Here is a 20855-nt window from a genome sequence, read left to right as displayed (position 1 = left end):
TTGCAGTCATGTTTTAAAACTACCACAGGTTGACAGAAAATAAACTAATAAATACATAAACTACTAGATAATATGTCTAGTGGTGATAAATGTTACAAAGAAGAATAAAATTTTAAAGGGGGGATAGAAAGTACAGTGACTTGAGGAATTGGGGGTGAAGTTCTAGATAAGATGGTCAGAGAAGACCTCACTGATAAGATGGCATTTGAGCAAATACATTTCCCTACTTAATCTTTAATCCATATGTTCAACTATCTTTCCATTCCTTCTGTGTGTTTAGGCCTTATTCTTATTGACTTCACAGCACTCAAAGTTGTTCCAACCATGGACTTTTAAACTTTTATTTTTATGGCATTGTCTGTCAGAGTCTGCAATGTGAATTCCCTCTGCCTATTGCTCAGGAGATATCACATATAAGCAATCCTTGTTTGCATGACACTGTGTAAATGGAAACTCCTGCATTTCAAAACTGTCCTTGGGACTTCCCTGGCAGTCCAGTGGTTAAGACTCTGCACTTCCATTGCAGGGGGCGCAGGTTCGTTCCCTGGTTGGAGAACTAAGATCCTGCATGCCTCGCGGTGTGGCCAAAAAAAAAAAAGAAGAAGAAACTGTGTCCTTGCTAAGAGGTGAGAGGTGTCAGTTACTACGGAACCAGGAAAGGGAGCACACAGTCCCTTCCTATTCGTATGAGTTTCAGTTAACATGGTGCTGTGCAAAGCAAAGACTGCCTGTATTCTCTCATTTAAAAAAAAACCCACATTATTATTTCAAGCCTATCCTCAGTACCTAAAAACCTCTCCTTTGCATGCACTGCTTGGCATGTTTGATCCAGGACACTTAAATGTTTGGGATGTTGAATGAGTGTTTTCTAGTAGAGAAAAGTTCACAGAGGTGGAAGAATAGTCAAACACAACCTCGTGGGATAACACACAATTATCCCTCGTGGGATAACCAGAACTGAGGTAGCTGGTAGATATTGTGTGAGTGTCTGCATTTTGCGTGTTCCTGTGGGCTCAGCTGCGTGCCCTTTTCTGCATTCACCTAGTGTTTCTCACAAACAAAATGGCACATAAGCAAAGGCAAAATTAGTTGTTATGCTCAAATTACTCCCTAATGCATCGATCATGTTAGAACAAATTCACAATTTCAAAATAAGTGTTATAGCAGAACTGACTATATTGTACTGAGCTTGAGATGCCTATTGTCAGGCAAGTGGAGCTGTTGAACAGGCACTTATCTAGAATTCAAGCAAAAGACCAAAGCAGGATATATACATCAAGGAACCATGAGTTTATACATATATCTAAATCCACAAGATCATCCAGGGATTGAGTATAGATGGAGAAGGGAGTCAGACTGAGGTAGTCCAACATTTAGGGGTTAGAGAGATGAGGAGCAACTAGCAAGAGAGCCGAAGAAAGAGCAGCCTGTGATGCAGGAGTAAAACTAACGATTGTTCTAGAAACAAAGGGAAGAATGTATTCCCAGGAGAAGAGAACGATCAGCTTTGTTCAATTCTGCTGACAAATCAAACAAGATGACGACTGGAAGTTAATAACTGATGGAATGGTAGGAGCCAAAGCTTCACTGCAGAGGGTTCAGGAGAGAAATTGGAGACAGTAAGTATAGGTGCCTCCACCAAGACTTGTGCTCCATCAAGGAGAGCAGAGAATTTGTCCATAACTAGTATGAGATATGAGGTCAAAAGAGATTTTAGAGATTTTTTTTCCCCAAAGATGGGAGGAATGGCAGTCTTGTATACTGATAGAAACGGGGAGGGGAAAAGGAAAAATTACTGATGCCCTGGGGGAAGAAATAATTAAAGGAGAGAAGACATTCTGTATGTGAGAGGGGATGGATGGGATTCAGTGCCCAAGGGGAGGGGCTGGCAGCAGATGGGGTGTGGACAGTTGATCTGTGGTAACAAGAGGGAAGGCAGAGAACATGGTACACATATAGGTAGGTATATACATGAGCTGGTGGGAGTTCTTGTCATAGCTTCTTTTTCCTCAGTGAAATAAGAAGCAAGATTAGGGTTCATGAGATGATTAGGTAATAATCATATAAAGTGTTTGGAACAGTGCCTAGCACATCGTCATAATTAAATCATTGGTAGCCATTTGTTATCATCATCATCATCATCATCATCATCTCACACTCTTTACTCTTAAGAAACTTTAAGCAATCTTAAAAGGAGGGAAGAGGGATTTAATATTGAACATTTAATGTAGCCTCCTTACAAGAATTGTCCATTACCATTGCCCACCACAAGGCCTTGCTTTTAACTAGATCAGAGTTTGTCTACCAGTTTAGTCACTTACCCTAGGCTGCTGTGACAATTATACAGGCAACTCTGGGAGTGTCATTCACTCCCAAATGTGACCCAAACTGAGCTATCATAGAACCCTATGTCTCTGGTAACAGTAGTCCATTGCATGGTAGGCACATGACCCAGTCAAGATTCTTTCCCTATATTGCTATGTAGAGTTGAGAAAGAAAGAGAGAATTTTCTTTCTCTTGGGTTGCCTAAACTGGGAGATGCTCCATATTGTTGTCCAGTTGATGCTTTCAACTGATTGCTGGTGTATCTCCATTCCTTCTTTAGAACACACTGAATGATGCCCACAGCACTTTGAATACTCACTCACTGCTTCTAGGGGACGCTCATGTTTTCTCATTTCTGCTCCTATTGGTTGAGTTATATACTTACCGAGAGTTTGTTGCATTTGTTCCCAAACCTATTTATAACACCTGTTCTTGACTATAAATGTATAGTGTAATGTATACTGTATAAATCAATGATATATATGTGTGTAAAGAGAGTTGTGCCTATGAAAACAAAGTCAAAGTCTTTGGAAAGACTTGATAAAAGCAAAGCACTACACAGAATAAAGTTGCTATCAATTTAAGTGTAGGCAAGAAAACTTTAAAAGATTGAAAGAATCATAAAAATTGAGATTTAAAAGCATCTTTAAGTTCTCCCTCCACAATAAAGAAAGCAAACATAGAAATGATAAATAATACACAACGGAATGGCTTATGCAAGAAAGGCCACTTAGAACTGTAATCAGAGAGAACTTGGCCCTTCATCAAAAAATTGATGAATAAATGCACATTAAAATGTTTTAGGTTAAAGTAGAATGTTTAAGATAAATGAGTATCATTTTTTAAATTTTATACTGTAATCAATTTTTAAAAATTTACCTACCAACTCCCAGACCTGATCCCATAAGATAAGAATAATTCCTTAGCAGCTTTTGAAACCTCTATGTTCCAAATTTACTAGGAGGCAAAATATAGACAGTGGAGGGTTCCATTAAATAAGTGGCATGCAAGAGCAGGCATTGAATGGGGAAGGGGGGGCTTGGGTCAAGGTCTGATCAGGAGTCCAGCTTAAATTGGTTTTGGGGGTGTTCCTTGATGCCCCCACAGATCTAAATGGAGAAGCAAACAGTTTATGGGAATTTAACTAGAGCAGGAGGAAGTGTTTCCAGGCACGTATGGGTGGTGATGAGAGAGGCAATCAGTCTAGAGGCAGGATTCACAAGTCATGCAAGCAAAGAGCAGGGGTGGAGGTGAGCACTGACCCTAAGGGAGAGGCTTTGGGCTGTCTGTACCACTTTATGCTGCTAATAGGGCCTGGTAATCCTGGGCCTCAAACTGCTATCCAGAGCCAGAAGGATGTCAGAGAGCCTCAAGGTGAATCTCAACCCAATTTGAGAAAGAGCTAGAGATGCTGAGATTCATTTACATTATGAAAGATTTTGACATTAATTTTTAGTGTGTAGGCTAGTCTTATTGAACAAAGTTATTTGAAGTAGGAAGGCAAAATACTTTCTATTTTGAAAAGATTATTCCAGGCATTACTCATGACTGAGATTTTTTTGTACTTAAAGACAAGTTCATATATCCTCAATGCCAGCAGACCTAGGAAAGAATTTTAATTCCTCTTCAAATGCCATATCAAAAGAGCAAACCTCACGCACCCACCCTGCACTTAATCAGGTTCCAAAGATAAATCAAATACAGTCACAGGCTTTAAGTCTTCATCACTTTTACTGAAAAGCCAAAGGCCCCTTTATGTATTTCGAGAACCATACTGTAAAGCTGGATTGATTACTGATACAACATAAAGTCTAACTTGAATTTTTTGCTATATTCAAGATTAATTCTCCAGAGTTTTATGAGGCTTTCTCAGAAGACAAGATGAAGACATCTTGCTGTGCATCAGAATTAAACAGTAACTGTACGATCTGAATTTCTTTTACTTCAAACAACTCAGCAATTACATATGTTTCATTTCCTTGGACAGACGGTAACCTGCTGAGTCTCCTATGTTATCAATGCCTGTTTAGTACCCTGGCTAAAATTTATTTTAAGGCTCTGTAAAGTCAATTTCTCCATCTACAGAAGAAAGTATTCATAATAAATATGTGGAAGGATCTGGAAATGTAACAGACTAAGTCCCCCCAATGTATTTGGATTCCATTCTCAGTGGAAATCTGGCCACATAGGTCTGAGGTCAAGTGACAAATTCAATCCAAGGAAGCTTCATAATGATCTTAAAACTGCAATTGAATGTTTTTGGAGCAGTCAAGTTGTAATCTTTCATCTGTTCATTGGTTTTCTTCCTTCACATTAAACATATCTGAAGGTTTTATGTGGAAAATGTAAAGATGAGATAGGACATGGTTATATGGAAACTTAAATGTTATTAACAGGTGCTCAATAACATAAAAACCAAGTAGCAACAAGATAGTCCATTTCTACTTGCTAGTGAAGTGGTGTTGGACAATGCATGTTGTGAATTAAAAGGAGGAAGAAACCCTCATGAGTTCATGTGCAGGATGACATCCAGAACAAGCTAGGACTTGAGCAGGGTCCTGAAGGAGACACTGGAAACAAGGAAATGAAACGCACGGGATGAACCAGGGAAAGGAGAGGATGAGGCACGGGCATGGAAATGACCGTGCTCGTTTAGCAGGATGGACCAGTCTACCTGCGGTAGCTGCCAAAATACTTTTGTTGAGTTTAATCGATGGCACATTGGAGGAGAGTTTTCAATGCTGACCTACAGGTAAAGGAAAGCCTTTGAAGTCTCTTGAGTAGGGGCCTGGAAGGATGAAATTACAAAAGAAATTCCTGCTGTAGTTTAGGTATAATAAAACAAGGGCCTGGATTGGGTGCATGGGCCACAGTGATTGGTTCAGGAAAGTGAAAATATGTATCAAATTTATCCATTTAAAGTGAATCCTAACATTTTTGTGTGACATCTGGAAGACAAATAGGCCTCTGTTGTGATATAGTTCTGGACAATGAGATGTAAGTTGAAGTTTTGGAGAGAGGCTTCCAGGAAAACTCTTTCAAAGGTCAGATTCAATAAACATGCACTATTTTGCCTTTTTTGCTTTTCCTTAATTCCTGAAAAGTGGAAGTGCTGACTAGAGCCACGAAAAAAAAGGGCAAGAGGGGAATTCCTTGGCGGTCCAGCGGTTGGGACTCCGTGCTTCCACTGCAGGGGGCATGGGTTCTATCCCTGGTCGGGGGACTAAGATCCCACATGCCTCGCGGTCGGCCAGAAAAAAAAATTTAAAAAGGCAAGAGCCTTACTGAGATCTTGGTCTTGATGATTTTGAGCCACCCAATGAACATCAGCTGACAACTGCCCATTTCTTACTAGTTCCATGAGAAAAACAATTGCTTATCTTGTTTTAGCCACTGGTATTTGGGTTTTCTGCTATATACAGTCAATTTCACCTCTGCTAACTTCTCTTCCTTAATTTTCCAATTTTAAGTTTCTATTTTCCCCCATACTGTTTCCTTAACCTGCTCATGTATTTTCTGCTCCAACAAGAGCAAAATACTTTCAGTTCTTTCAACAAGCCGTGTCTTCTTACCTACAGGCCTTTTGTATGCTCTTTCTCTCTCTCCCTCAAACCCTTCTCCTGGTTAATTCCTGCTTAACCCTATGTCTCCCCGCAGCGGCACTTCCTCCTTGAAGGTGTCACTTTCCTGCCCCCTCCCACCATCGCTGACCCCTGTCCAGATTTTAAGCCTTCCTATGAATTCCAAAGCACATGTTATTCTCTCCATAAGAAAACTAGCACATCAAAGGGGCTCTTTTAAGAACATCATGCCTTTCAATATGCTCAACATATGGGAGAAACACAGTGAGGTAGCAAGGTTTACATATCCAGGTTAACTGTCTAGCTTTGCTCTTTTCCAGAGAGCCTCTCTGCCTGAGAGCCTGTCAAGAGATCTCTCGTCAAGTACTGGATTCCTTTACTCCCGAGGGAAGATCTTTTACCCAACAGAGTAGAGACCAAAAAATGGAGCAATGTAGTTCATATCCTTTACCACACTGATCTGAGAGTCGATTCAAAACACAGGCAGGCTCGGCCTATCTTTTTTCTCTGGTAATTTAATACCTAGCTCGCTTTACCATGCTATGGTGTAGAAGATCCAACAGAGTCTGGCCTCAGTTTTACCATGGTTCCATCCTTTGTAACAGTTTATTTTCCATTAAAAAAAATAGTAATTGTGGGTGGATAATTTTCTCCACCTGTATTCTTTCCTTTTTCCTTCCTTCTATTCAAGGAGGTCAGGAAGTCAGCCCTGTCCTCGTGGTCTCTGGGTAGGTTTGTAACAGGGATGGATGAGAAGTAGCTTAGAGAAAGATCTGGCTTTGTCTTACAAAAACCTTCTCTCCTGTTCCTCTCTCTCTCCCCAGACTCGAAGAGGATCTCTCGGCCTGCTTGTGGAGAGGGAGAGGAGAAAGTGAGAGAGGGAAAACAAGTGAGAATGAGAGCTGGAGACAGGTGAGTTCTGAGAGAGAAAGCCACAAGCAGAGGGCACAAGTGTTGCTCTCTCCAGGAGCTCTGAGGGGAAATGACTGCCGGTGCATCTGGGGAAGGGACCACAGGCTTCTGAGCAAGCATCCCCATGCTCCAAAGGTGTAATGGAAACAGTAGAGAGCCACCAGCCCTGCAGGCGATGTACAGATAAGAACGATGGATATCACAGTGGCAACGTGTGGGGACAACCGGAAGTTGCCTCCCTGCTCTCCCACCTCCCCACCCGAGGTCTTGGAAATTCAGAGTATCCAAGAACTCTGGCACCTACCCGGATGGGATGGGGGAGAAGCCCAGGAAAGACAGACAAAGGTTGTCAGGACTACTGCACATGCGTGTGTTGGTGGCCAACACAAAAGTACCTGGCTGAGGGGTGCGGGTGCAGGCTGGGTGAAACCTATGTGTTTCCCGTGCCCCAAGCTCTGTACCTAGAGGAAGAGGCTTTTTGTGACTTGCTCACCTAAGGTGTGTTTTGTGATTCTACTACCTGGCAGGGGTGCGTTTTGGAAACTGAGTGTTAGTGGAGCCCTGAAAGTTGACTTCCACCAACCCAGAGTCAGGAATTAATTAATTCTAGAGAGTTCTATTCTTCCACACCTGAACTGTGGATGGGATCCATAGCCACTACATGCGTGCCAGGCCTACCTGATGGATGGCTGAGCAAATCAAATGAGGTAATGTATGTGAAGAAAGTGTTTGAAAACTGGTGACATGCACACATGCTTGAGGCATTATTATCAGCAGCTTTGTGCTTTGGGGCCAGAACACTTCTTTTTGTGTATGATCCATATAAAACATTAAATGTCTCTTGGATGCACTTTACTTGGCAGTGAGAAGGGCTAAGCCTACAAAACTGCATGTTCACTTTACTCATGTCATTGCATTTGGCTTGTGGAATGGTCGTTCTAGGTCCTTAGATCATTTGTTTGTTTAACAAAGGCAATACATGTTCTGTGTACTATTAAAAAAAATTGCTGATTGTGACACTAAAATTAAAACTATAAAGTACCATGAAACTCAATTAAATTGTTCTCAAAGGACTCTGAAAAGCAAACTTTCACAGTGCCAAAATCATTTCTTCTGTTGGAATATCAGACCAGGTTTAAAATGAAAATATTGTGTGAACATAAAACTAAATTGTTTTGTCCTATATTGTCACAGTAAGAGTTGAACCCAGGGACTCTGTTTTGGAAACTGATTCCAGTAAGACTTCTATTTTGGCTTTGTAAAGGCCTTTCTCTCTTTCCTATTCCTGTCTCATTTTATTTTTTAAGCTATAACTAAAATTACTTAGTAAAAAAATGTTTTGAGACATATGAATTCATTTATAAAGTAGTTCTGCTGTAAAATGTCTTTTTGGCATCAGTTTCAATGAGCTCACTCTCCCCCTTATTCTTATGTTTAAACATGATAGAAGCTGGTAGGAGGAAAAACTTGGGGGGTGGGGGGAATGGTTGGAGCCCTCAGGACTGCCTGTGATAGGAAGTCCCAGAGGAACAACCCACGGTTACAGGAAGTGAGGAGCCTTTCTTCCCAGAGTCTTCTGCAGCTGTGTCCACTGAGAAGGCCACATTCCTGCAACGACCTCCACTTAATTACTCTGACCAACAAAGCCCCAAACTTTGTCCTCAAAGTGGTGAGAGTATTTTCTGATTTTAAAAGTAGTTTTGACTCCTCACCTCTCCTAGGCCAGCCACTGCTGTGGGCTCCATCCCCGGAAGTGCCTTGGAGCCGCCTCTTCTTGAGCAAACCATCTCCTGGGACTATTCCCAGGCACAAGGTACAAGAGCTGGGTGAAACCAAACAGCCTTGAAAGAAAGAATAGCAAACTGACAGTCTCTTGGATTTTACACATCCTCCATTTTCTCTTAGTAAAAGTGTAATATCTCAGGGGATTCCAACCAGATCTGACGAAAATTTGTATTAATAATAAAAAAATAGTAACTGGCTAGAGGAAACAGAAGTTATTGACCCAGAATCTGGAGTTATATATATGAGTCATTTTATAACATTTCTAATACCCTGGGCAGGAAAAAAAATGTCCCAGCGAGATATGTTTGCTTTCGACCTTCAGAGGAGGAATGTGATTTCAAGCCTTTTCAATAGTTGAAATACCTTTAAGCAAAAAGAAATACGCTAAGTTGAGAGAGCAGAATTTTTTTCAGTGGTGGGAATGGGATGCTCTTAAAACTCTTGCCTTTGTTTCCTATTAGGGTCTTTGGGGAAGCCATAAGAACTCATCATTTAAAGGCACATTAGTTCTTCTAGGTCACTGGGTGTCATTAAGTAAATTACTGGCCCAAAACATTTTAAGGTGCCTTTGGGGCCTGAAAGAATATGTGCTTTTCTCAAAGAAGGACTAGATCACTGATGGTTGGCCTGCCTGCCCTTCTTCCCAGGAAAATCAGTACCAATCCATCTTAAACTCATGTTTAATTCTAGGAGGTTGCTATATATCAATGTCAGGAACCAGCTTCTGCTGAATTGCAACTCTGTGTTTTGTATAAAGGCTTGATACACTGATTCTTCTCCCTGAAATGTTCCCAACATTAGGCTAGTGTTTCCCAATGCTTTTTCCATGATTGTTCTCATAAGGGTCCTTTTAAAACATTATTATTAATTGCTACCCCTCTTCCTGGAAAATTAAATACTAAGTAACTAAGGAATAAGATTTTGCCAGGTAGGGTTGAGCCATTGTAACATGTAATTTACTGTCCTTGTTGAGAATATATGCATTAGACCAGGGCTTCTCAGCTTTGGCACTATTGACACCTAAGGCGAGATAATTCTTTGTTGTGGAGGCTCACCACACAGAGTAGAATGTTTATAGTAGGATGTTTAGAGCATCTCTGGCTCCACTCACTAGATGCCAGTGGTACCCCACTCCCCTGCCCCAGTGTGACCACCAAAAATATCTCCAGGGCTTCCCTGGTGGCGCAGTGGTTGAGAATCTGCCTGCCAATGCAGGGGACACGGGTTCGAGCCCTGGTCTGGGAGAATCCCACATGCCGCAGAGCGGCTGGGCCCGTGAGCCACAACTGCTGAGCCTGCGCGTCTGGAGCCTGTGCTCCGCAACGGGAGAGGCCGCGATAGTGAGAGGCCCGCACACCGCAATGAAGAGTGGCCCCCGCTCGCCGCAACTAGAGAGAGCCCTCGCACAGAAACGAAGACCCAACACAGCTATAAATAAATTAAAAAAAAAAAAAATCTCCAGACATTGCCCAATGTCCCCTGGGGGACAAAATTGCCCCCATTTGAGAACCACTGCTTTAGACATATAAACAAGTAAGAGGTATGTCAATATATAGCAAAAGTCAGAACAACATTTTTTACAAAATGCAGGAAAGACAACTTTTAAAGTAAGAACTCAAGGAAAGCTAGGAACTAGAAGGTCTAATGCAGAAGACAATAGTGAGAAAAGTGAAGTGCAAAAGGCAATGCAATGTGGGGGCATGGGAAAGGGAACGGTTGGGAAATCAGACCTATTTATTATGTGTCCTGGAGGGCAGCTCGCTGATCTCACTCTCCTCATCTGCCCCTTCTGCCCCCGGGCTCCCAACACACTGAGGGCCTAATGGCAGCCTGTATGCTTATCTTTTATTTATAACTCCGTGGATCAGTTTTTTGATGTTTTAAATAATTAGTTCTGCTTCTTTTTGTGAAGTCTAGGGGAAGAGTTGGCAGGGCTTGTCCTGGATTGGGTTGAGTTGCTAGGCAACCAGGCCTCAGTTTATAGCTAGAGTTACCAAAGTGAACAAGAATCTTGACTTCCTTGGGGCTTCCCTGGTGGCACAGTGCTTAAGAATCTGCCTGCCAACGCAGGGGACACGGGTTCGAGTCCTGGTCCGGGAAGATCCCACATGCCACGGAGCAACTACGCCCGTGTACCACAACTACTGAGCCTGTGCTCTAGGGCCTGCGAGCCACAACTACTGAGCCCACGTACCACAACTACCAAAGCCCACGTACCTAGAGCCCGTGCTCCGCAACAAGAGAAGCCACCTCAATGAGAAGCCCGCGCATCGCAATGAAGAGTAGCCCCCGCTGTCCGCAACCAGAGAAAAGCCAGCACACGACAACGAAGACCCAATGCAGCCAAAAATAAAATAAATAAATTTATGGAAAAAAAAAGAATCTTGACTTCCTTGACAAACCCTTTTCATAATCAGTAGCACTCATCCCCTACTAATTGATTCTAAACAAGTAAAGAGATGATCAAGACCAGTAATTTGCCTATGGCCCCACCCTTGCTTCAATCAGTACAATTGTGCTTCAGTCTGTTTGGAGTGTATTCATAAGATCTTATTTGAAAAAAGAATTCTTCCACTTAAAAACATTGATCATTTAGAGGTGGTGAGTGACATCCTAGAACTTCATTTTACATAGAGTGCTGAGAAAAGAGCTAAAGGTATCAGAACAAACACAAATAAAATACTGTACCTCTGCCTTATTACATCTGATTCCAAGGAATTCTGAGGATCTGAGGGACACCCCTTGAAAACCAGCAATCGATATAGTTTTGTTGTTGAGGAACCCCTATAATGATGACAGGTCCAACCAAGGATGGGCAACAATGGCTTAACATGACCTGGAATAGCCCTATTTAGATTGGTATGATTAGATTTCATCTCTACCTGTGAGAGTTGGAGAAGACTGAGAAGGCTTAGGGAAGTACAGCAGAAATGTGTAAGAAATCGTACACCTGAAATTAATATAATATTGTAAATCAACTATACTTCAATTAAAAATAAATGAATAAAGTAACTACTGATAAAGCAAAAAGAAAAAGAAAAAGAAAAGGAAATATGTACAAAATAAGAACCAGAAGGAAACGATTAAAGAATGTTCATTTTCTTGAAAGGGAGAGGCCAAGAGATGATTTAGTGCAGAAAAAGGAGAAGGTAGTTTCTAGATATCATGAATCTTAGAGTCATTTAATCTTTACAGTAAGCTAGAGTGTAATGCTACCATTTGCCCTGTAACATTCATTCTTTCCTTTTGCCATGGTAATAACATTTTCAAGTGGGCTGATAGCCTCCAAAATAAACACGACATTATATGCCGCAGAAGCTGGAACAGGAGCAACCACCTTGGGACTTCAGGTGAACTTGGTAATGTAGGCTGCTATGGACAGAGCCACAAGATGAAATGAGTCTCTAACAGCATGGAGTGCCATACCCACTCTGGACCAACCTCCAGATTTATATATGAGAGATAAATAAACTTCTATTTTATTTGATCCTTTGTTATTTAATATTTTTCTGTCACTCAAACTTACCCAATCTCAACTAATAAACCTAGGTAAAGGCCATTAACCTCCTTTCCAGATGAGGAAATTGAGGCTCAGAGGTGTTAAATAGCCCAAAGTTCGAAGTGCCCTTTGTCCAATGCCAAAGCCTATGTACTTTGTATTATACTGCAGCTAAACTACCATATAAATTTAGACAGGTCTAGGTAGAATGAATCTTATTACTGCTGTTCTTCATATCTGGGACAGAAAGAATATAGGTTTATCTTACAGTAAGAGTTTGGTAGACCTATTGTATTGCCTGATCCCTAATTAGGAGAAGTCAGACTTCATCATTGAATTTGTATCTATGGTTTAAGTAGAGACCTGCCTGACAAAGAGGACGATCCGAATTTATTCAGTCTTCTGTGAACAAATGTCTAATGAGCATCTCTTAACTGCCAGGCACTGTTCTGACATTGAGGAGACAGCAATGAACAAAGAGACAAAAACTCTTGCCTTCATGGAGCTCATTTTTTCTAGCAGAAGTAGAAAATAAACAAAAGAGTAAAATGATAATATTTTAGAGGGCAGTAAGTATTATGAAGAAAACTATATTAAGGAAAGGAGATAAAAAATAGGGAGGGGGAGGAGGGGAGGTTGCATTTTTAATAGAATGGTCAGGGAAGGCCTCGCTGAGAAGGTGACATTTGAGCCAGACCTGAAGTAAGTGAAGGAGTGAGCAAGGTGGATACCTGAAGGAAGAGCATTTTAGGCAGGGGGAACGCCAGAACTAATGCCCTGAGATAGGAGTATATCTACTGTGTGTTAGCACAGCAAGGAGGCAAGCATTCCTGGAGCAGAACATGAGATGTAGTTAGAGAGCTAATGAGAGGCCAGGTGGCAGAGGGCCTTGTAACTCATTGCAAAGAATTTGGCTTTTACTCTAAATGAGGTGAGAAATAGAGGATTCTGACCAGAAAAGTGAAACGATATGACTTTAATGCTAAAAGGACACTTTAGACTGCTGGGTAGAAAACTGAAAGGGCAAGAGTGGGAGCAAGGAGACCCATTAGGTGGCCATTTCTATACTCTAGGTAAGAAATGATGGTGGGTTCTGGTTCCGAGAATGGTAGAGTAACATGTATCAATTAAGCCTCTCGCAAATAACAGTTATAAACTCTGAACAAAATGTTTTTTAAGAATTTTAAGGCACTGTCAAGTGATCAGAAGCAGGTAAAAACTGGAGACAATTCAACCCTTGGAAGAAAGGAATCACGTTAAGTGAGACTGTGGGTTTTCAGTGGATAGCAGGCTCCAGTCCATGTAACATGGGGCAGCTAGAACTCACTCAGAAAGCAGTCTTACCAGTTTGAAGAGACAGATAGAATTTAGAGGCTGTAAGAGCAGCTGGAAATTGAGCAAAGAAGTCTCAGAAAAAAAGATTCCACAGAGTGGGGACCCCAAAATTCTGCATGTAAATTCCATTCAACTCCTTGGTGGACCCCTGAACTGCAAACACCTGGGGTAAAAAAAGTCCAGAAGAAAACAACAGGAAGAAGACTACAAGAAATGACCAGAAATTTTAACTGCTGCTCACATAAGGGGAGGCAGTTTGGAGTTTAAGTTCAGCCAAGTAAATTGTTTGCTAGAACAACTGGATAACAGAATCCAAGATTCTCCACAATATACCATCCACAATGCCCAGTTTGAAATCCAAATGACTAGACATGTGAAGAAAGAGAAAAATGTGACCCATGGTCAAGAGAAAAAGCAATCAATAGAAGCTAACTGCAAGATGACCAGATAGTGGAATTAACAAGCAAGACCTTTAAAGCAGGTATTATAAATGTGTTCAATGACTTAAAGGAAAAGGTAGCCATAACTATTGATGAATCTCAACAGAAAAAATGGAAACTATGAAAAAGGTTAAAGTTCTAGAACTGAAAAGTATAATACCACAAATGAAAACTTCACTAGATGGGCTTAACAACAGACTGGAAATAGCAGAAGGAGGAGTATGTGACCTTCAAGATAGATCAATAGAAATGATCTAATCCACAGAAAAGAAAGAAAAAAAGTTTTAAAAAAATGAATAGAGTTAAGTGACCTGTGGAACAATATCAAGTAATGTATTATCTGTGTACTTGGAGTTCCAGCAGGGGAACAGAGAGAATATAGAATAGCAGACCTGCACTACTAAAATGACAAGAGAAGAATTGTTTTCAAAATGAAGACAAAGGACACCAGATGGAAATACAGATTTACAGGAACGAATGAAGAGCACCAAAATGGCAAAAATTAAAGATCACAGTTTTCCTCTCTTTATTTTAAAGATTGCTCACTTTCTAAAGCAAAGAATATAATATTATATTATTGTATTATGAGATTTATATGTAGATATAAAATATAGAAGGATAATCCAACTGGACATCAAAATATATAATAAAAGCAATGGAATATAATGCATTCAATAAAATATGTCCCTGAGTTCATACTGATATAAACAAATAAATAATACATAAATAAATGGGAGATGGAAAATCTCTTTTTTACAGAATAATGACAACTAATAAATTTAGAAGGAATGCTGGAATTTGAAAAGTATCAGTGGAAACTAAAACTAGTGGTTGAAAATTTGATGAGGAATAGCATCTTTACATAGTCTTAAAGTTAATTACAATTTAACAGTGAAAAACCAGGTAGATACCACTTTAATCAAGTGACCAAAGTTCAGAATAAAATATATGTATGTTTATTTGTGTGTGTGTATCTGTTTGTGTGTGTTACATTTGTGTGTTTGAGAGAAGGAAGAAAAAAGAGATGAGTGAATGACAAAGAAATTGAAGAAAAATGTAAAACATTGGAAAATATGGATAATGGGTATATAGGAGCTCTTTATACTATTTTGGCAACTTTTTTACATGTTTGAAATTGTATTGAAATAAAAGGAAATGATGGCAGCTTGAACCAGAGTGGTAGTGGTGCATGTCATAAGAAACAGATTTCTGTCTGAAAGTAGAATTGGAAGGATTTGATGATGGGTTGGCTGTAGGGTGTGAAAGACGGAGGTACCAAGGATGACCCCAAGATTTGGGACTCAGGCAAGTGGAAGGAAGAAGTAGACATTTACTGGGATAGGAAAACTGTGGGTAGAGAAAGTCTGGGGAGGTGGAAATCAGGAATTTGGTCGGGCACATAATAAGTTTGAGATGCCTATTAGTCAGCCAAGTGGAGCTGTCCAGTAGGCTATTAGAATATATACCTGGAGTTCAGGGGAGGGGTCTGGGCTGCAGATATACATTTGGGAGTCATCAGTTTATTTAAAGCCACAAGAGGATGTAGGAAATTAACATATCAATAGAAGGCAGAATTCTGGGATACTCCTGATGAAGACCTTCCTGTTTTAATCTATAAACAGCATATAAGTCTACAGTCTAGATTTAGCTATTTGCATACCCATGGTACAATTTAATATGTTCTTCTGTCTAATTTATTCACTGAAATTTTATAAAATAAGCATTTATTGAGTATCTTCAGTATGCAAGGCACTGTCTTGATATGCCTATAGCACAAGCATCAACATGTCTAAAAGATTCCACCTAATAATAGGACTTAGTAGACAGCATAAATAAACAATCCAGAGTCATGTATCTTGTCATGCTGCCTAACTGATTCATAGAAATTTATTGCCCTGATAAATTACAAACATGTTTTAGGTAATATCAAGCACGCTTTTGCAAGAGAAAACACATAACTATTTTCTCACCACTTCTGGGAGAGCAAGGGACAAAGCTTATCACTGTTTTGTTTACTTATTTTTAAAAAATAAACAAACCTGTTCATGAAAGGTTACAGTAAATTGGAGGAAACTTAACCCAAAGTCCTCTAGAAGTAAGTTTGCTATGTCAAATCAACCCATGACCTCTGTGAGACATTGCCTTCCCAAACTAAGTTATGGAAAAATTCACTCAATTTTTTGGTGGTTTTATCTTCTTTCTTTTTCTTCATATCCTCTTTAATTTTACTGTAAAATAAAACACTAATATAGAAAACTACATGAATTAAATGTATGGCTTACTGAATCACTATATGGCAAATGTCTCCAAGGTCCTGAAATAGAACTTCATCAGTCACGCCAGAAGCCCTTCAATGTGTCCCAACTCAATCACAAACCCTCCCTTCCCCATAGGTAACCACTATCCTGACTTAGTCTTCTATTCTCTATATTTTCTGCAAACTAGAAGATGAATCCAGAGACAAGGTCAGACTCTGGTTCATCCCCTTGACAAATCTGTAGGTGGTATTATGAAGGCTTTGGAGGCACATAACATCTGATTGTCATTCATTTTGTGTTTTTAGAAACTGCTGACACTTAATACCTACCACAAATTGTGATATTCTAGTTCTATAACATTTTTTAATTTATTCATTAGAATACTTTCATAAAGAAACACTCCCCCATATCCATTATTTGGTTGTACTGTGATACAGTTCATATAGGAAAGGAGGGATAAATATTTGGTTATTTAGCTCTACTTGCCAGTTTTCAAGATAATTATTTGATTTTCTATCATCTGCCAAAAGTAATAATTACTTTCCATATTTTTGTGAAATCATGGATTTAAAGATATTTGATGAATTTCAATCCATTGCAATTATCATTAACTCAAAAATTTCCATCTTTGGCTAGTGAGAGCCTCCTCAGGTTGACTCCAGGGTCCTTTAGACACAACCCGAGCAGTGTTTGATAGCTTCTTTGCCATCTGGTGTGATGAGATGTTCCAGGGTCATCTTGTTCATTTCCTGCCTTTTACCTAGAACCAGACATTTCTTCAAAGAGACCTGGTCCCTTGTAGTGACAAATGGTATTGTAAGACCACAATCTGGGTGCTAGAGATGCTCATTGCTATTGTGTAGCTTATTGTTTCTAGGTCTTTTCAGTGGCCATATCCAGGGATAAATTTAGATCAAGTACCTCATGGGTTTATATTGATAGTTCCAATTCAGTTATGAAATTACAGAGTTTTTACTTAACCTCTTCTCTACTACTTTAGTATCTCTTTTCTTCCATATCAAGAATCCTGGTTCTCAAGGAACCAGAGATGACAGGATTGTTCTCAGGGACAAAGGAGATGATAGACTTGAATATCTCATTATTATTTATTTGTTTTATATTATACACCTAATAGTCTCAGGATAGCAATTATAAGATGAACACCAATATGATTACTGAAAATATTCCCTCCTCCATTTTTAAACAGTTGTACAATATCTACACTATCAGAGGATACAGCTCAAAGCATTCTCTCTTACTATTCAGTTGTCTTAGTTCTAGGGGACCTCTGTACTTAATGTTCACCAACAGTCCTTAGGTCGGTCGATATCTGTCTAGTTATTTTGTTGTCTGAAGCTCATTTTCTAGAAGATTTCACAGGAAGGAATCATGGGAGCAATATTTTCTGAGATCTGTGCCCATTACACTTGAAAGATATGCTGGATAAAAAAAAAAAGAAATCTTTGATTCACACTTGTTTCCTTGAAGATCTTAAATTTGTTACTTCATATTTTTCTCATATAGAGCATTAGCATCAAAAAGTATAATAATCTAATCTTCTTTTCCTTATAAATCATGTACTCTTTTTTTCTGGATACTCAAGCGGTATCTTCTTTTTCTTTAGAGTTGAGTGACTTTGCTAGAATATGTCTTGGTGTTGATCATCATGGGTCAGTATTCTCAGGATAGATGGTATGTTCTTTAAATATTTAAGTTTCAAATCTTTAATTTCAGAAAGGTTCTCATATTATACATATGTTCTATTTTCTTTGCCTGTCTTCAGTGTTTATTGTGTTCTCTCAAATCCTTTTATGTCTGTCTCCATTTCCTTTTTCTCTTTTATTTTTAAGCATTTTTTATTTAAAAATTTTTTCATTTTGAAATTTTAGACTGTCAATAAAAAGATGTAAAAATAGTACAAAGAATTCCTGTCTACTGTTCACCTAGTTTCCCTAAATGTTAACATCTTACATAACCAAAGCATGAGGATCAAAATCAGGAAATTAACACCAATATAACTCTATTATCTATCTACAGACCTTACTTAAATTTCTTCAGTTGTTTCACCAATGTCTTTTTTCTCATTCACAATTCAGTCCAGCATTACACATTGACCTTAGATGTCTGTCTCTTTAGTCTCCTTTAACTTTGAACAGTTGTTCCATCTCTCCTTATCGTTCATATTTTTGAAGCGTATCGGTCAGTTATTCTGTAGACTGTCCCCCAATGAGGGCTTATCTGATGTTTCCTCACAATTAAACTTAGGTCAGGGTTTCTCAATTTTGGCACCATGGACACTTTGGGCCTGATAATTCTTTGTTGTAGGAGGCTCTCCTCTGCATTGCTTTTATTGTATATTTAACAGCACCCTCAGCCTTGACCCACTCCATGCCAGTAGCACTCTTGACAATCAAAAATGTCTCCAGACATTTTTAAAGTCCCCTAAGTGTGAGAGGGAATCAATTCAAGCTGAGAGCTAACTAATGTAGGTTATGTATTTTTAGCAAGGATACCACAGAGCAACGTGTCCTTCTTATAGCATCATACCAGGGGGGCACGATTTGTTCCATTACTGGTAATGTTAATTTTTGATCACTTCATTAAGGTGGTTCTGCCAGAACTCTCCACTCTAAATTTAATATTTTTTCCCTTTATAATAATATGTGTCATGTAAGGTCGTACAACTATAGTGTCTCTCATCATACTTTCACCCACTGATTTTGGCACTCATTGATGATTTTTGCCTGAAGCAATTATTACTGTAATTTTTGTCAACATTTCCTTCTTCATTGATTACTTATACTTCTATTTTAAGAAAGAGCTTTCCCTTTTGCTCCATTTATTTCTTCATTCAATTATCTATATCAGTATGGACTCGTATTCTTTTTTATTATGTAAGTTTCAGGTGTACAGCATTATAGTTCAACATATGTGTATGCTACAGAGTGATCACCACCACAACTATAGTTATCATCCACCACCATACAATTGACCCCCTTTACCCATTTCACCCACCCTCCTACTCCCTTCCACTCTGATAATCACTAATCTGTTCTCTGTAGCCATGAATTTATTTTGTTTGCTCATTTTTTGGTTTTATTTTTAGATTCCACATGTGAGTGAAATTGTATGGTATTTGTTTTTCTCCATCTGACTTATTCCACTTAACATAATACCCTCAAGGTCCATCCATGTTATCATAAATGGCAGGATTTCATTCCTTTTTTATGGGTAAGTAGTATTCCATTCATCCATTCATCCATTGATGGACAAGGACTCATATATTCCTATTTTATAGGTTATAATCCATTATTATCATTATTCATTTTGTTGCTCAAATTGTCCCAGATATGGCCATTGGGAGTGCCTTGAAGTTGGCTTTTAAAAAATCTTTGCTAATTTTATTGATGTATATATAAAAAGCAATCTGGGGATTTCCCTGGTGGTCCAACGGTTAAGAATCTGACTTGCAATGCAGGGGATGCCGGTTCGATCCCTGGTTGGGGAACTAAGATCCCACATGCCGCGGGGCAACTAAGCCCACGTGCCGCAACTACAGAGCCCACGCACTCTGGAGCCTGCATGCTGCAACTACAGAGCCCACGTGCTCTGGAGCCCGCGTGCCACAACTAGAGAGAAGCCTGTGCGCCGCAAGGAAAGATCCCGCGTGCCGCAAGTAGGACCCAACGCAGCCAAAAAATAATAAAATAAATAAATAAATATTTTTTAAAAAAGCAATCTAAGTAAAAAAATAAGATAATTTTTCAATCTCCTTCATCATACATATTGCTGCCCTCAAGTCTCTCCCATTTGGGCATTCCAGAGGTGTCCTGCTTCCAGGCTATGAGATTTGGACTTTATTCAGTAGGTGATGATGATGCGTCATTTGAAAGAAAGAAAGAAAGAAAGAAAAAAAAAAAAGCCAGGAGCCAGCTAATCAGGACTGCAGATAAGAAAACATGGTTCTGATACAGCCTGAAGTTTGGAGGCTGGAGGCAGGGAAGGCAACAACACTCTAACAGGACCAGTGAAGACAGGGAGGGCGGGTTATTTTAAGAGAATGGAGGTGCTACTGCTCTGGTGCAAGGAAGAAAGATATCTGTGATATCACGTAATACACAGAGGAAATGTGCATGGAGGGCTGACTATATGCCAGGTGCTCTGCTAAGCATCATCTCACCCTCTCTGCCTAAGAAACCTGTGAGGTCAGTACTATCAGCCTCCTCACCAAGCATGGCCACCTCTGGTGTTTGGCCCGGCACCCTGGACTGTAGAGCAGCAGATTCAAATAATCTCTAATGGACCTTGAGCCCTGCATCACTCCCCAAAGACCCAAAATTCCGCAAGTGTCTGAGTCAGTGTGAAGGTCCCATGACCCAAGGAGGAAAAATATCTGCTGCTTTTAACTTCTGTGGTGGGTTCTGCCTCACTGATATTCTTGTATTCCCTTCTAAATGGAAAAGGTATTAGAGGCTGGGCAGCCAAAACAATGGGTGTATAATCCAAAATTATAGATAATGATGAAAGGAATATCTTAATGCTTCAGTTATAGAATGCTTGGAATTGTTATGGCTTATAGTGTATATATTTATATACTCCCTTCCAAAGGATTGTACCAATTTCCACTTAGTCTTTGACACTGTGGATTGGTTGATCCAATAGTCAATTTCAATCTCTTCCTCTCTTGCTATTTTCTACTATAGAGGCTGGAAAAACAAAG

The 20855-nt window shown here is 39.6% G+C and overlaps 1 protein-coding gene and 1 long non-coding RNA gene across 11 annotated transcripts in view; both read left to right on the top strand.

The window, feature by feature from the left end:
* The window catches only part of LOC309663466, a 201182-nt gene that overhangs the window by 160019 nt on the left and 20308 nt on the right, over positions 1 to 20855 (top strand). The gene's annotated exons all lie outside the window — the stretch shown is intronic.
* LOC309663379 (uncharacterized protein) overlaps positions 1 to 20855 on the top strand; it is a 214727-nt gene that overhangs the window by 186383 nt on the left and 7489 nt on the right. For 8 of the 10 annotated variants that reach the window (XR_014265209.1, XR_014265210.1, XR_014265211.1 and 5 more), the window contains exon 4: positions 6731 to 6818. Coding sequence is in view for 1 of the 10 variants with exons in the window: in XM_082467374.1 (XP_082323500.1) it covers positions 527 to 626; positions 6731 to 6818; positions 8540 to 8631; positions 14886 to 14905 (300 nt within the window). In the remaining 9 variants the exon portion in view is untranslated. Of the gene's footprint in view, positions 1 to 526; positions 627 to 6730; positions 6819 to 8539; positions 8632 to 14885; positions 16700 to 19241; positions 19367 to 20855 lie in introns of those variants that run through there. The other 2 variants (XM_082467374.1, XR_014265213.1) reach the window with 2 other exon arrangements.

This window comes from Balaenoptera physalus (genome assembly GCF_965194825.1).
Source record: "Balaenoptera physalus genome assembly, chromosome: 6".
Taxonomy (NCBI): domain Eukaryota; kingdom Metazoa; phylum Chordata; class Mammalia; order Artiodactyla; family Balaenopteridae; genus Balaenoptera; species Balaenoptera physalus.
This window is presented reverse-complemented; position numbering and strand designations above follow the sequence as displayed.